Genomic DNA, 16,398 nt, shown 5'->3' with positions numbered 1-16,398 from the left:
AAAGTTACTGTGTACCTCATATTTTGTGATCATTCCTTCCAAACCCTCTATCTTAGACTCCTGTAGAACCGAGTAGGTTTTCATAGTATTGAAAATGTCTATTATCTTTACCAGACGTCGATGAAAGCTTTCAAATTTTCCAAAGATATACATCTCACTAAAATCAAACTGTCTTTCTGCTGGATTTTGCTCCAGTTTTTCTTTCACATTGTGATAGCAATTTTGATACTCCTAAAAATAAAGAAGAATTTCAAAGAAGAATGTCAAGCATGTAATAAAAAACATTGCCATAAGATATAACAAAAGTTGTGCAGACAGATATAATCCCCTCTAACTCAGTAGCAAGTAGAATTTTGATCAATAAACAGTCATGAACAATATCATTATGGGGTCACACATTTCATCAAATGAATAAATTGCACATATATGCACAAATATGTGTACATTTCATCCTTAGCTAGTGTGAAATTTTCTTCCCTTTATTTTATAGCAGGGCTTGAAAAATGGGTCCACTGAACACCTAAGATGACAACCCAGATTTCAGGTTTCAGAAACCGGAAATAATGTTTGTGCACTTAGCACTTTTATTGGGTAAACATATTTCAGATTATCTAAAACCACTTTTCAAAATAAAACCCTTCTAAAGTTAAAATGCTGCTCCATTGCAACTTCCATTTTTCTTTCTGCTTTGTTAACTGGGCACAAACCGTACTCCAAACATGTTCAAATTAAATTCTTCTCAAAGTCATTTTACATAGGCAACAGATTTCCTTGGGATGGTTTTTCTCAGTAATTCACCTCAAAATACAAACTTCATTATTTTCTATCACATATACGTATCAATAACCATATGTATAGGTATTAATACAAAGGGCCCAGTTTCCTAAATTGATTTTATGAAAGCTTTTAGACTTGGTAAGACTCAAATAAAAGCCTAATCCTTCAACATATTTTAATGCTGCAGCTGAAAATTTTGTTATACCTTTATAGAAATATACAAGTTTACTGATTGTTCCTAATGGTAAGAAGCTGTCATATAAATCCACACTAATTCGTGCAGTAACTCTGACAGATTTGTTTCTTCAGAAGGTGTCAGGATAAAGTTTCGTTCTTTTAGGCACACATTATTATTAAGAAATGAAGAAGTAATAACAGAGAAAACCTAAAATGAGCCTTATACCTGCAGGCAGGCTATCAAAAAGACAAAAAAGCAAAGGTAGGCTCTTCACAGTAGTGCGTGGACAGTGGCCAAGAGATAGTGCAAGTAAACTAACACAGAAGCTGTTCTGACTGAATGGTAAGGAGAAAATCCTTCACCCTAAGGACAGTCAAGCAGCAGAAGGTGTGCGGTCTCCATCCTCGGAAAATTTCAAGACAGAACTGGATAAAGCCCTGAGCAACCAGGTTTGAACTCACAGCTGCCTCTGCTTTAGCTTTGAGTAAGAGATTGGACAAGATAACTCCTGAGGACCCTTTCAATGTAAATTATTCTATGATCCTATGTTCTAAAAATTATCCTATGATCCTGTGTGGGGAAAAATAAGTCACAAAATGATCATGGAATTGTATACACACAAAAAAAAAAAAAAATCCTAACAAGCCTAGACAATGTGAACAGCCAAATTCTTCTCAGTTATTCTCAGTTTAGAAACTGTCTTTTCTAAAGATATAGGTTGTCCAGATATCTTCAGAATATACTTGGCTCATCGAGACCCTCTGTTTTCATTTCTATCATACATACACAAGAAGAAACTTTCTAGAGAAACTCAGACATGAAAATCCAAGTAATTGTCATATAAGAAGCTTAGTTAAGTTAGGGTAAGGATGGAAATACTGTTTCCAGAAGTTCATCAGACACTGGACTAAATTCTTCATTAGCTCTAATAAAAAAAAAAAAACAGTGTCAAAGGGTATTTTTCAGTTGCTTCATTTTCCTTCGTTATAACATTCCTTCCTTGTATAAAATACATACTCCACTGTTTATCATGCCCACTGAAATCTCACCTTATATTCTGTTTTTCAGATGTCCTTTGCACATACCTGTTTAAGCCGAATGGCTGCAAAAAGCTTTTCCATAACTGTCTCCTGAGGTTGACTCCAGATGGTGGCAGTATCATTATTTGTGATATAAGATTTACATGCTGTGATCATCTGATTAGTCACCTATAAGCAATTTTAACCTTGTGAAAAAAAAACTGCTGCAAGACAAAGCACATCTTACCCTTCTTTTGATCTCATTCCATACCTCTGATTCCACTGGCCTAAGACCTCCAAAATAGCAATACCAAATACCAGACACATAGACCATGTTCCTTGCAGTATATGGCCTGCAGACTATTACACTGCCAAAGCGTTGTTGATTAACTGCACTAATCCTAAGCCTAAACACCTTTTATCAACCTTGAAATGACACAGACTACAGTCATAAAACTTTGGACCTTCTGAAAGAAAAGGAAAAAACAAGGGCCCATGAGACCATAATAATAAAAGAACAAGTTGTCCTTCCAACTTCAGTTCCTTCTTTATGAAATCTTAAAAAGATTTAAGGGCTCTATTAATATAACTGCTTTTGCAAAGCATAGTTCACTGTAGGCAAAAATCATTCTAATAAAAAAGCTCCTCAGATCTGTGCATGTCATGGTTGAAATTAACCATGATCTTCAAGAAGTCTGAAAAAGTCTTACAATTCCTAGTTATTTCTAGTAAAATAATTTCTAACTTTGGAGAAGCTTTGTCACTATTTCCAATTCTTTATCCATTCAAAGAACAGCATAAAACTGACCAAAACGATGGCTCTTAAATTGCTTATTCCCTTTGCATATTCTGTCTTGCTCAGCCAACAACAAAACGTTACTTTGCACCTACCTTTACAAACAGCGAGGATATCTTTTCAGAGGTATTGTAATACTGAGAGATACTCTGAATCATTTTAATTGCATTTATAAGCCCTGGAATAGCATCCACCATGGACATCTGTAAAGGAACACACAGTCTCAAACTTATCTCAATACATTTATTATCTTACTTTAGCTCGACACCTGCTTAGAGAATCCAGGTGCGTTACTAACACAATATTTCTAACATTTCTGCCTCTGTTTCCCTGGGCCTGTCCTGTAAAACACCCAGTCATACTTCAACATCCAAGCTCTACAGGCCAATTTTGGGAAAACAATTTTGCTAGAGGCTTGGCTTGAAAGAACTCTGGTCAGTGAGATAAATCTGATAGAGACAAAGGCCTCTTCCAAATTACTGTTACTTTCACTAAAAGTATGTTTTTACACCCCAGCACCATGCCCTAGCCTCTGCGCTGCTCAAGGAGGTAGAGGAGTGCAGAATGGAGGGGTGAGGTTGAGCATGGGAAGAACAGGTGTGAGGGATGGGAAGGTAGTTTTATTTTTTTTGTTTCTCACTACCCAAATCTTTATCATACTAACGTTTCCTAAGGGAGACTGAAACATCGGACTGGGAAACAGTAAAAGAAAACACAGTTTTATCACTGTCCAGTAGAGGGAAACAGACTGCATCATGAACCATACCAGGGTTGCCCAGAGAACTGTTTCGAAGCAATTTCACTTTGGGAAAAAGTAAAGAGAAAGAGGAAGACGGACAGTCAAAGCTTTGAGTTTTCAGGACTATTCATCATATTTCTCCGGCTAGCAAGACACACAGCCAGTTACAAACACAGTTTTAGTAAAAGCAACCATTTGCCATCTACTTTAGCAGTTAATGGGATAAGAGAATCCTTCCTACTCCATATTACTCATTACTCCGTATTTACTACATTACACTTGCATCACTCTGTTACTAAAGCATGGGAAGGTGATTTATATTTACACATTGATGTTGAACCATATTTGTATTTCCTAAGCCAAGAAGCTGTAAATTGCCTTATAAATGTTAGTCTAAGCATGACCTGGCCACCACCACAAAGAGAAAAGCCCATCATTTGTCTTCAACATATCACCATGTTCACTTTTTCTTTTTTTTTTTTTTAATTTTCAAATTTTTCACTTCCTCCCATAGCACAGAATCCAGTTTCATCATTAGACTGAAAATCTTTTATAGCCAGAAATTCCCATTAAACCACTTTTAGCATGACTGAACAGTCCCAAACTGCAGATAGATACCTAAACTGCTATCTATGTCGTTTCCAGACTAACATGCTATAAACTACAAACTACATTCATTTCAGTTGTCTCAGGAGATTTACGTTAAGATTTGAGAAGTTTTGCTTACAGGGTCAGTATTGTATAATGGGTTACAACATTTTTCCAAACAGTAGAGGTATTTCACATTATCTTTAGCTTCATTTACTGCATTTGTGATGCGAATATCCAACACTCGCCAATTCTAAGAATAGAAAATTGAAAATAATAATAATAAAAAACACATTTCAGAAATACTCTTTTGACTAAGCAGTTTTGAGATCACCCTTTTTTGTCATTAACCTTTTAACTACTTTGAAAGCATACATCTTGTACTTTGGACAAAGGGGATTCCCAAAAAAATGAACTAGATTTAAAATTTACCTACTCAGACTGGGGAATGTGGAAGGCAGAAGAAAACAGAAGTCAAAGATACTTAAATATTTTGCCCACCAGCAATGTTATAAACATTACCAAAATGAAGTAGGCTACACAGAGAATTTATAGTCTTTACATCTGTCATAATTCAAAATAGAAACCTTCAGCAGTTTGGATTTAGCAGCAGTGAGTACTCCAAGCACTGCCTTCATGTCTGGGTTCTTCAGCTGATCCATAAGGTAACTGAATTTAGAAAGTCTTCTCTTCCAGTAATCAAGCTCTGCTCGTGGTCCAAGGTCATCAGCCTCCCTTCTCAACTGGTCATTTTCTGCAAGAATCTTTTACCATATAGTAATATTAGTGACTGATGGTAATATTTTTTATCTGCATGGATAGCATGGATTAATTCATAATTTAACTGTCAGTGTTAACTCCTGTGATAAACTATGTAACTCAGCCACCATCTCACATGATCCATCTTTAATTTTGCTTGGTCTTTTTTGGTTTGAGTCTAAGAGGGAATATCTCAGGAATGCTGTTATAGACATTTTCTGCAAATAAGCTGTAAATCATGTTTTGAAGTATGATTTTGACCACTAAGAATAGCAATCACCATATTGAAGTGTTCCTTTTCCTTTCATTACATCCACTAGGAATCACTGTTTTCTACTTTTTTTCTTGAATAAAGTGAATCTTTTCTAGCAGCCTATTTATTCCAGGAGTAGATTATGAGGTAGAGATACTCACCTCAGTGACCATAATATAACCATAGCCAAAATATTTTCCTGTACACAATATGAACAGATGGAACTCACAGTATGTGCAGAAGTATGAATAGGAAGGAGCATAATCACTGCGATCTTTCTCCAGTGGGCATCCAACTACAAGTAACCAGCTACATTAGAATATACTGAAGTCAAGACTGTTCTAGTTTGCTTCTCAACATTTTTTGATAAGCATATTTTTTGTAAGATTTTTGATTCAGTGAAAAATTTTACTAGCTGATTCTACCTAATATTTTACAACACTTGAGTCACAACAAACAGAAGAACGCACTACAAATCTGTAACAATGCTGAACGTGAAAACTTTAATCGTGAATGTAATGAATGAATATTGAAAACAACTTTGAAATGGTAATGGTAAAACAACTCCTTTTACTATTTCGAAACGTATCACTCAAGATTTTGAGGATTAAGATACACTCAGGTACATTTCAAACTACTTTGGAGGCTTCTTTATCCCGCTCATCATCTCAGTGGGAACAGCTTTTCCCTCTCAGCTGTATAACATGGGTTGAAATAATTTGTGGCTGCATCGTTATGTTTCCTGTACAAGCTGTAGGGAAGACTGCACAAGTTCATGTGGAAAAGAAAACCACAGAAGGTTACTGAAATAAAATAAAATAAAAAAATAAAATAAAATAGCTCATAAAATCTCTGAATTATAAATCATTAGAGGCTGGAAGAAAACTGATGGGAAGTACTGCCTCACTCTGCTTTTCTAGTCTTCACCAGTATCACTTTTGCCCATTATCAAAGAGATGGCATTGGTTTAAAAGAACCCTTAGTTCAACTCAATCATGACGATTCTCACAATAATTTGTTTATAAAGGATGAAGCCATGCTCCAGAGAGGAAGTGCAGATTCAAGTCCCTTGGAGAAGCAGACAATGTGGGGAAAAATTAGCCTGTACTAACAACATATTATCAGCTTAAATATAGATAGTGATCTGCTTGGGATTGCCTCAACCCAGGTGCATCACCTGGCACTTGGCCTTGTTGAACCTCATGAGGTTCGCACAGGCCCACCTCTCAAACCTTTCCAGGTCCCTCTGGATGGCATCCCTTCCCTCCAGCATGTTGACTGTACCACACAGCTTGGTGTCACTGGAAAACTTGCTGAGGGTGTGCTCGATCCCACTGTCCATGTCACTGACAAAGAGGTACTGGTCCCATTACTGACCACTCAGAAACACCGCTTATCGTTGATCTGTATTCGGACACTGAGCTGTTGACCACAACTCTTTTGGTATAAGTGCAGTTCACTGTGATACATTCTACCCACCAGTTTCAGCATATAAATTCAAGAGATTTGGGTTGGTTTTTTTCTTAAATTCCTCCCTTTTAAGAGGCATAGACCTTAATAAATACAGAAATGTCCTCCATGGAGCTGATTTCCTAATTTGAAAATAAACATACTTCTCTGATAAAATCTTGGCAATAATTTCTACATGCAGAACAGAGAATAAGGTAGCAACTAAGTTTCCATTTTCCAAATTTAGAAGTTAATCATGCTGTCCTCTTCCTTAATGTCTGCCTTTATAAACATTACAGAACATGTTTCCCTCAGCTTCTATATTTTACCTTGAATATATTGCAAATGAATCTCAATTGATAGTTTCATTTTTTTTTGGTGAAAAGAACTTTAAGAGCCATGCTATATAGTCTATAGAGGACCTGCTTCTGAGGTAAAAAATTGCAGTTACAAATCTGATCTGTACTTTTTAATTTTATTTGTACTTAAAACAAGTACACCGACCTTACAACCTTACAGTATTTCTAACCACATTAAGATGCTCCATCAGTGTGTGGATGAGGCAATTAAGCAGTAACAGGGAACTAAGCTTCCAAATACACGTGTACACTCCATTTAAAAGTAGATGGAAAAAGCTGTCTGTAATCTTCTAATTTAGAAGTAAAAGCACATAAAACATGCTAACAGTAACTTAAGACGTAGGGATCAATCACATCTATCTTTATAGGAAGGTAGCACCAGGATTAAATTCAACCTGCCAATATGCAAATGTGTTTATATTTCATACTTCTGCAGTGTATATCACCTGTTCAAGCTCTTTGATCCATCCTTTCATGCAGACTTCTATTCTCTCAAGACTGCCTATGTTGTTAGCAACCATCAGGTAATCTGAAGGTCCTTTTAGATTTTTCAGATCATATGTTTCACATTTCTTCAGATTAACCTACAACACAAGTTTAAAAAAAAAAAAAAAAAAACCGAAGTGCTGAAATTTTTGTGACAAATAAACCAAGAAATTTACATAGTGACTGATTTCCCTACTTGGGGTATCTGACTTCATATTCCCACTTCAATTTAGATTTGTTTAAATTCTGGTTTGAGCCCAGAACTGGACTTCAGAATCTGAAGAACTCTTCAACCTAGCAGCTGTGCTCTCATGTCATTTTCTTAATAAAGACAGAATAGAAATCAACAGTTGAAGTAACTGTTTGTTGTACATTAATCATTCTTGGTTTTCTTTAAGAAAGGCCACAAATACCAGAGCCAAGAAGTGAACAGCTCAAAAGAACTAGCACCAAAACAAACAATAACAGAAGCAGCTGCAGAATTGTTAAAACCACAAACTTTCACAGATATTAAAGCCACAGATCAATGTATAACAAGTTACTGATGACAACAAACAGTATTTAGAAGCATTATTTTTTCTCCAGCTTAACAAAAGCAATTTGTATTCTACAAGCAAAAGTATTCTACAAAACAGTAAATTCAAAAAGTTCAGGCAAAGAGACATTCCACAGCTAGCTGGATTGCTAGCTGCTACATGAACATATTACCTTTTCTAGCAGACTTTGCCGAGTTCCTGAGAGCACAGTAACAAATGCTTCAAGGGAAGCAAGAAACTCCTGCTTAATACTGGAAGCTTGTTGAGGTTCGCCAAGTTCAAGCCAGCCATAGTCCGTATTCCGTAAGGCTGGAATGAAGATTTCTGATAGCAACTGCTCAACACTTTCCAGTAGGCCATCTCGACCTACATCCATCATACTAAAATTTACTTCCTGTAAAAGACATGCAATAAATATTTAAATGGAAAAGAAAATTTTGCCATCATGTATTTATACTTGATACTTAGGTGTTGACTAACTACTTTTTGTCATCATTGCTTCACAATGATATACTTAGAGTTGCTGTCACTGGACAGTGTCACTTTTTCTATTTTCCTCCTTTTTTTGTCCTGCATTTCATTTAGCCAAACTCCATCCTTTTGCTCGTTTCACCATGTCAAAGGCTGTCAAGTTATGTACTGATAGTAAATACTCCGAGATTAAAATGAATTTTCAACAAGATTATGCATACCAAACAGCAGTCACTGACTCTTACCTGATAGATATTCTCAGTTGTAATGGCTTTCAAAAGACTAGATCTAATGAAGAAAACACATACACCAGTTAAAGCAACTTCTTTTCCCTCTGTCACAAACACTTTAGGTTTCTTCTTCTTTGTCAAATTAGAGTTGATTCCTACTCCTGGAAAGCTAAAATGTTCTGTAGGTTAAAATAAAATAAATATTTAAAAAACACTGATGATTTATTCAAAGAAACGCTTCCTAAACAAACAGTTCAGTCACCATTTGTGTATCCATGAGTCCCAGTCCCCTAGAGCTTCCCCGTGTGACTTCTCAAGGAAGGTACACAGCACCCACAGTCCTAACAGCACCATAAGAATTATTTCATCTAATTTTACCATTCTCGTATCAAAAGCCTTTTCTATTCATTTATTCGTTTTCTGTTCCTTCTAAAAAAATGTTCAGGGTCAAGGTCCTCTTACATGTCAATCCAGCCCTATTATGTAGTTGCAGGTAATGCTCTATTGCTTAAAAAAAACCTGCAAATGTAGTTTACCTCAAAGGAGCCATTATCAACTAACTGTCTTTCCTTAAGAACATGAACACCTAAGTCTGATATGCAATAAAACAGAAGCAGAATGTTTCAGGAAACAAGGAGAGACAGGCCATAGTGGATTCTTTCGGGAAACACAAAGACGATGAGGCTACAAAAGGCTTTCCTTCCCTTTCTTCTTCCCCAAATATGAATATGCTGCTCACAGGTTTATGCTATTGATAACATTTGTAAAGAGTCACCAAGAAGTAGCAATATCTTTGGTTGCAAAATCACTCTCTTAAATTGTGTATTATTTTTGTTTTTGCTACATTCATTTTCCATTAATGGTTTTAATGCAAAAATGAAAATTTTCTCAGAGAAAAATGAATGCATGCACATGCATGCACACACACTTACTTCTCAGTGAACCACTGCAACAATAAAAAGATAAAAAAACAAGTTGTTTGTATCAGTAAATAAAGAACGACATCCAACCAAGCCAAAAAGTGACAGCGCTATTTACCCCTTTTTTGTTCAGTCACATGCCCATCAGCCCCAGTAGAGTGGGTTTATGTGGCAAGGTTTTGGTAGCAGGGGGCCACAGAGGTTGCTTCTGCAAGAAGTATCCAGAAGCATGTTAGATAAGGGCCCTGCTGCTGGCCAGAGCCAGGCCAATAAATGAGGTTGGTTGTGCCTCTGTGAGAGCATATTTAAGAAAAGGGGAAAAAAAAACTGCTGGGGAATAGCAGCTGGGAGAGAGAAAAGAGTGAGAAACAGCTTGCAGGCACCATGGTCAGTGAAGAAAGACAGGGAGAGGTGCTCCAGGCGCTGGAGCAGCAGTTCCCCTGCGGCCTGTGGAGAGGCCCCTGGTGGAGCAGGCTGTCCCCCTGCAGCCCATGGGTCCCACACGGAGCAGATCTCCACGCTGCAGCCCGTGGAGGAGCCCCCGGTGGAGCAGGTGGATGTGGCCTGGAGGAGGCTGCGGCCCATGGAGAGCCCCCGCAGGAGCAGGCCCCGGGCCGGAGCTGCAGCCCGTGGAGAGGAGCCCACGCAGGAGCAGGGGTCTGGGGGGAGCTGCCGCCCGTGGGGGACCCGTGCTGGAGCAGTTTGCTCCTGGGGGATGGACCCCGTGGTACGGAGCCGTGTGGGAGCAGTTCTTGAAGAGCTGCTGCCTGTGGGAAGCCCATGTGGGATCAGTTCAGGAAGGACGGCATCCCGTGGGAGGGACCCCGCGTGGAGCAGGGGCAGAGAGTGACCGTAAAGGAGCTGACTGACAGCAGCCCCCATTCCCTGTTCCCCTGCGCCGCTCAGCGGGAGGTGGAAGAGGATGGTTGTGGGGAAGACGTTTTGGGTTTCTTTCCTTTGTTTCTCACTTCTCTAGCTTGTTAGTAATAGGCAATAAATTTTACTGTCTCCCTACTCTGAGTCTGTTTTGCCCATCACAACAATTGTTGAGCAATCTCCCCATCCTTATCTCAACCCTTGAGCCCTTTCCATCATATTCTCTCCCCCTTTCCTTTTGAGGAGGGGAAGTGAGAGAGTGGCTGTGGTGGAGCTCGGCTGCCCACCTGAGTAAAACCACCACACAAAGAGATCCCCATTTTGGATCACATGGCCACCCATGTGTCTCCTCACCTCCCTTTTGTTAGCATCACCTTCCTCCTTCCCATCTCCTGAAGAAGTCTCTTTTTTTGTTTTCCTCAAGTACATCAAGGACTCTGTCACCAGCAAAACAGCATTGACTCAGAGACTTTTATTAATTTGATTTATTGCCAATGAACACAAACTTGCACAATAATCTTAAGTTAGTAATTACAGAGGCCAGACCAAAAACAGTCATCTGTTTTCAGGGCATTCCTATGATGTATTGAGCTAGAGTAGACTCTGCTATCTCTTTAGGAAAGATGTGCTGTTACTGAAAAGGATTCTAGAAGCTGTTAAGCTGTGCATTAAAAGTTACACTCAAAATTTTGCAAAAATGTGATCAGATATTTTGCAGGCTGTCATGGACATAATGGGAACACCAGCAGAAGACCCCTGGCTGGTGCCAGTGGGAGCAACACGAGACTCTGGGACAGAAGCTATGGAGAAATGATGTCCTCAACACAGGAGTCACAAGTTGCTTCTACAGAAGGTGAGAAGGATGCTTCCCCCAGAAGTGTGCTAAAATGGAGAGCCCTGGGGAAGGGAAAGGGATATGAAGAGAAGTGAAGGAGAGGACTTCTGGGGTAATGGCCTTGTGGCCCCAAACAGGGGCCTCCTGGAGCTGGTTTGTCATGTCACAGGACTACTGGAGCGGATGGTCATGTGCCAAGAAATGGGGAGGGCTTCCAGGGCGAATTGATGGTGTGACTGGAAGGGAGGGGGCAGAGCACCTGTTACTGTTCGCCTCGTGTGAAAGTTGTCCTTTAACTACCAAAAACCATTTTTCAACCCCCCAGGCAAGAGCTGCTGGATTTACAAGGAAGTACCTTGCTGTTGAATATTAACAATATGCAAAAGTGCACTAAGAAGCTTCAGTAATTTCATCAATCCTCACTTCTTGAGCAAAGATGACCTAACCTGCCTTGCCTTAAGCCCCAGTTAATAAAATAAACTTGACCATATGTTTTTTCTTTGCACATTTACTCAGCAGAACTACAGTATGTTGCAGGAAACCCAAAGTTGCTTTACCTGCATCATTTGCCTCCACATCTTGATAGTAGAACATCAAATGGCGCAGACCTCCAGGTGCCAAGAATTTGTCAATGCGCTCTATCTGTTTGAGATCATGTTGAATTGTTTATGCCTGTCATACACACTATGAAAAGTTTAACATGCTCAGATTTTTGACAAAAAGTGCTGATAAATACACATCACATTATCGTTGTTCAGTACTAAAATTACACCAGGACCTGTTACTGCCTTCCAAAAGAAAAAGAAAAAAAAAGTTTGTTTGTTTTTTTCCCCTTTAGTAGCACATACTACTTAATTTAAACATTTGATTTTTTCCATGCTGAACAGAACTGAATATAGCCAGGCCATGTTCCAATTTACTGAAACCACTTACTGCACATCATCTCTCAATCTGAGGGCACAGTGCATCTCTTCATTTACTGAAGTGCAGCAGCACCTCAGTGAAGGCTGAAACAAGCTCTGTGTTTTAACCTGTGTGACAGCGTTCTGCACAGCTCGTATTCCTGTTTCATACAGAATCACAGATATGTTGGAAGGGGCCTCTGGGAGATCACTGGGCTAACCTCCTCTTTTGTCAACAGTAGCTCAGCTCATCCTCTTGAGTAACGTACTCCCATGCTGCTTTACCCTTCTGGTAAAGAAGGGTCTCTTAATGTGTAATCTGTGAGTTGTGGCTATTGCCCCTTGTTATGTCACCTGCCACTGCTAAGAATGGTTCAGCTGTCATCTTCGCAACTACTCTTTAAGCAACTGCAGGCTATTACCTGACTGCCCCTCACTTATTCTCCCTCTTATACTTAACATGCCCTTTGCTCCTGACCATCATGGTAGTCTTCCACTGGACTTTCTCCAGTTTCTCAATATATTAGCACTGAAATGAGAATGCCTCAGTTTTAAAACTTAAGTTTTAAAAAACAGTGATTTCTTTTCAAATCACAAAATGCATCTCCATTGCATATAATACTTACCATCATTTTGTGTTGTATCCTTTCCTCAAAATATTTATTTCTAAGTGCTTACATAGTAACAACACTAAGCCTCATGTACTTGGTGGGATCACTAGCCACTCTATTTTGTCAAGTAGTTTCTAGCTGATTTAATTTCCTAATCTCACAATATAGTCTCACAAATGCAGGTGACAACCTAATGGAAACAGCAGCATTCAGTGGAATGTGGATGAGGATGACTCTTCTGAGCCTGCGAAACCACAAAATCTGACAACTATCTTAACTATCTCAATAAGTATTTGATGGTAACATCAGTTCTAAAGCAACTTATAAGTTTCATTTACCAAATTAATCAGATTACCTGGTTACCATCAAGAATAGCATCTTCTACTTCTGCTTTGTCCAGATTCACACATGTGGCAACAGTCTCCAGTAAGTAATCATGTCTGTCATCCAGCCGAGCACGTTTAGCCTCCCTTTCCTCCTTTAACTTTTGCTATTATAAAACATAAAGTGAACAAGAAAAAAATAAAAAAAAATCAATTTTGAAGACAAATAAAAAGCAAATTTTGGAATTCTTTTTTTTTTTAAATGAAGGCTATTGCAGTCTTCTATATTTGTGGTTTACATTTTTAAGGCATAAAATTTCCAACACACGTTTTTTGTATGGTGTTATTCGTTTGCTGGAAGTCTCTCTAGGAAAAAAAATGCTTTATATATACAGCTCCATCATCACGCAAGTCATCTTCAACAACCAAAGTTATTAGTTCTGGCTTTTCAGTCTATTCACATTTGACCATCAAATCAACACAGGACTTTGAGTCAATCTTTGTTATTTGTGGAAGATATTGTAAGCATTCTCCAACACAGACAAATGCTGCTGGAAGAAGCTAAGATTTCATACATTATCTCTTTAATATAATGAGAAGTAAATCAAGCCTCAAGGTACTCAAGTGTTTATAAATGTGCTTAACTATTGCTATTATACTATTCTTCAAGCAGTATGCCTACTCTTCTAATTAAATTGAATTCCCATATGTAATACACCTCATTACATTACAGACAAAATAGCCTTCTGGAGTAGTTACTGCTTCTATTGTGCTTGCGGATTACAAGATTTAATATCATTTCATTTTCAAAAGAAATTTAGAATTATATTTCACTGGTGGTAAATTCAATCTTTATTTCCCCTGTGACTACAAAAAATCTAGTAACTCTATAAAGTATGCACAAATGATTTATCTACAAGCTTCTGCAGAGCCAATAGGACCTGCATAATATACTTTATACCCTTATGTAAATTTCTTTGCTTCTTCCTGAAGGAATTTTCAAATATTTGGTAAACTCATAATTACCAGCATGTCTGCATAAATGCTGATTGTACTGGAAATGTTTTTCCGTTTTAAAGACAAACACACAAATTGCATTCTTTATGCAGATATGCCTGAAGAATGCAGTAGCAGATTAATTTGTATATATATACTTCATGCTATTTTAGCTCTGCCATTCTCTAACATTGTCTCCACTTTTCCAGAAGTGGAATGTCATCACATTACTGGCCTGTCCTACACCTTCTCAGAACAGGGTAGAAATTTTTCTACTAATTAGATATACAAAAAGCAACCTTTTTTGGCTGAATCAGCCTCACACTAGAAGGTAGTGCCATAATCGTTAAAACTGATGAGCTTTGTTGTTTCAACAATTTGAGCACGACTGGCAATGGATCTTTAGCATGGAAAAATATAGCCACTATGCCAATTAGATAGTTTCTATGTAATTCAGAAATAAATAAATAAATGTGGTTTTATTTTGCTTAAACTACAGTGAGACTACTTTTTGTACTTTGCTAAGATTCTAGCACAGAGCTTTACATATACTGCAGCACAAAGTATCGATCTTACACAGGCTATTAGTTCCCTCCTACATACAGGTGGCTTTTGATATGTTCATAGCCGCCATTTCTCCTACAAGTGGCTGTTTATACAGGCTGAAAGTATAAGAAACCTCACAACTAGGCAATCATGTCCTCATATTTGCTTCAGTTCCTTTAATATTTTCTAATCCTTTAGTTGCAATCTCTAAAGTCCTATATCATGTCTGCTAACTGTTGTGTATAGCCGTTCACCTAGAATTACGCAATATCTGATGTCTATGCAACCACAAAACTTTAAAAGTCCAATTACCTTAAAAAAAAAAATCCACCCCTAGAGAAAACAGGCAATTATTAACAGAATAGTAAATCTATAGTTCTCTGCAAACTAAGACATTCACTTGCATTCATCATTTGTCACTTTGGGAAGGCTCTTGCATTGTTGTTGGATATATCTCTAGTTGATGCGAGTTGCGTACATTTTTTCCTGACACTCTTACAACGCAAATCAAGAACAACCCGCCTGTCATGCTTCCATATCTTGATGATCTGCTATCATAGAATCAGAATGTCTCAGGTTGGAAAGGACCTCAAAGATCATCCAGTTCCAACCCCCCTGCCGTAGGTAGGGATGCCACCCACTAGATAGGTTGCTCAAGGCCTCCTCCAACCTGGCCTTGAACACTTCCAGGTATGGGGCATCCACAGCTTCTCTGGGCAGCCTGTGCCAGTGCCTCACCACCCCGAGTGAACAATTTCTTCCTAAACTCTAAGTCTCTACTCTTTTAGTTCAAAACCATTACTCCTTGTCCTATCATCACCTGTCCAAGCAAAGAGTTGCTCTCCACCTTCTTTATAAGCTCCCTTTAAGTATTGAAAGGCCACAATGAGGTCACCCCGGAGCCTTCTGTTCTCCAAGTTGAACAGCCCGATCTCTTTCAGCCTTTCTTCATAGGTGCTCCAGAAGTGCTCTAGCCCTCTGAGCATCTTCATGGCCCTCCTCTGGACCCGCTCTAACAGGTCCACATCCTTCTTGTGCTGGGGGCCCCAGACCTGGATGCAGTACTCCACGTGTGGCCTATTTCTAAGAATGTTTTCTCCTCACCAGAGTAAGCGTTCTCCAGTCAGAAATTCTCACTTCTCAGTTGCTGCAGCCATCAGAAGAAACTTCTACCTCATTTTTAGGATTTGTCTGCCCCAGGAAAAGTACAGGAAATTTAATTTCAGTGCTTTCAATAGCAAGTCATTAATTTAAATATATAAAAGCACTCAGAAAACAGACTGAAAACTGATGAAAATACCAATTTTGATTTGCATATTATTTATAGCATATTTTAAAGATATTATTTACTTAGGATGAGGAATCTCAGAGAATGAAGGGTAAGCAAATATTGAGCTTTTTCCCCCCATTTTCATTTTTTTCATCCCATCTTTAAGGATCAGACATCAGAGAGCAAAATGATATGGAAGAGAAGTAAATTTCTACTACCCCAGATTTGTTTCCTTCCCTATTTTTGCATGGGAGTGCATTTCAGGCCCTGAAGCACTCAGCCCTATTGTATCGACCATAACTTCAGTGAGTGAATTCAGTAATCTGTTCTCAAAATTCTTTGAACTTTAAGGTGCTGACTTTGACTCCCCCCGCATCTTGCTTCTAACAACAGTATGGTCATGCCCTAGGAGTTCTTGTACAATGGTGTTTAGGGATACATACTTTTGTAGTGAATTCCGCAGGACATAAAATACAGAC

General features: G+C 38.5%; 1 protein-coding gene across 12 annotated transcripts in view; it reads right to left on the bottom strand.

Moving 5' to 3' along the window:
• Positions 1 to 16,398, bottom strand: part of DNAH5 (dynein axonemal heavy chain 5) — a 152,279-nt gene that overhangs the window by 115,739 nt on the left and 20,142 nt on the right. For 9 of the 12 annotated variants that reach the window (XR_013946316.1, XR_013946317.1, XR_013946318.1 and 6 more), the window contains exons 2-11: positions 13,140 to 13,274; positions 11,829 to 11,913; positions 8,656 to 8,819; positions 8,112 to 8,333; positions 7,364 to 7,501; positions 4,685 to 4,861; positions 4,237 to 4,350; positions 2,866 to 2,973; positions 2,041 to 2,163; positions 16 to 231 (exon numbers count right to left, since the gene is read on the bottom strand). Coding sequence is in view for 8 of the 12 variants with exons in the window: in XM_080579301.1 (XP_080435427.1) it covers positions 16 to 231; positions 2,041 to 2,163; positions 2,866 to 2,973; positions 4,237 to 4,350; positions 4,685 to 4,861; positions 7,364 to 7,501; positions 8,112 to 8,333; positions 8,656 to 8,819; positions 11,829 to 11,913; positions 13,140 to 13,274 (1,482 nt within the window). In the remaining 4 variants the exon portion in view is untranslated. Of the gene's footprint in view, positions 1 to 15; positions 232 to 2,040; positions 2,164 to 2,865; positions 2,974 to 4,236; positions 4,351 to 4,684; positions 4,862 to 7,363; positions 7,502 to 8,111; positions 8,334 to 8,655; positions 8,820 to 11,828; positions 11,956 to 13,139; positions 13,275 to 16,398 lie in introns of those variants that run through there. The other 3 variants (XM_080579305.1, XM_080579304.1, XM_080579307.1) reach the window with 3 other exon arrangements.

This window comes from Anser brachyrhynchus (genome assembly GCF_964034855.1).
Source record: "Anser brachyrhynchus genome assembly, chromosome: 2".
Taxonomy (NCBI): Eukaryota; Metazoa; Chordata; class Aves; order Anseriformes; family Anatidae; genus Anser; species Anser brachyrhynchus.
The sequence above is the reverse complement of the archived record's forward strand: the minus strand, read 5'-3'. Positions and strand labels throughout refer to the sequence as shown.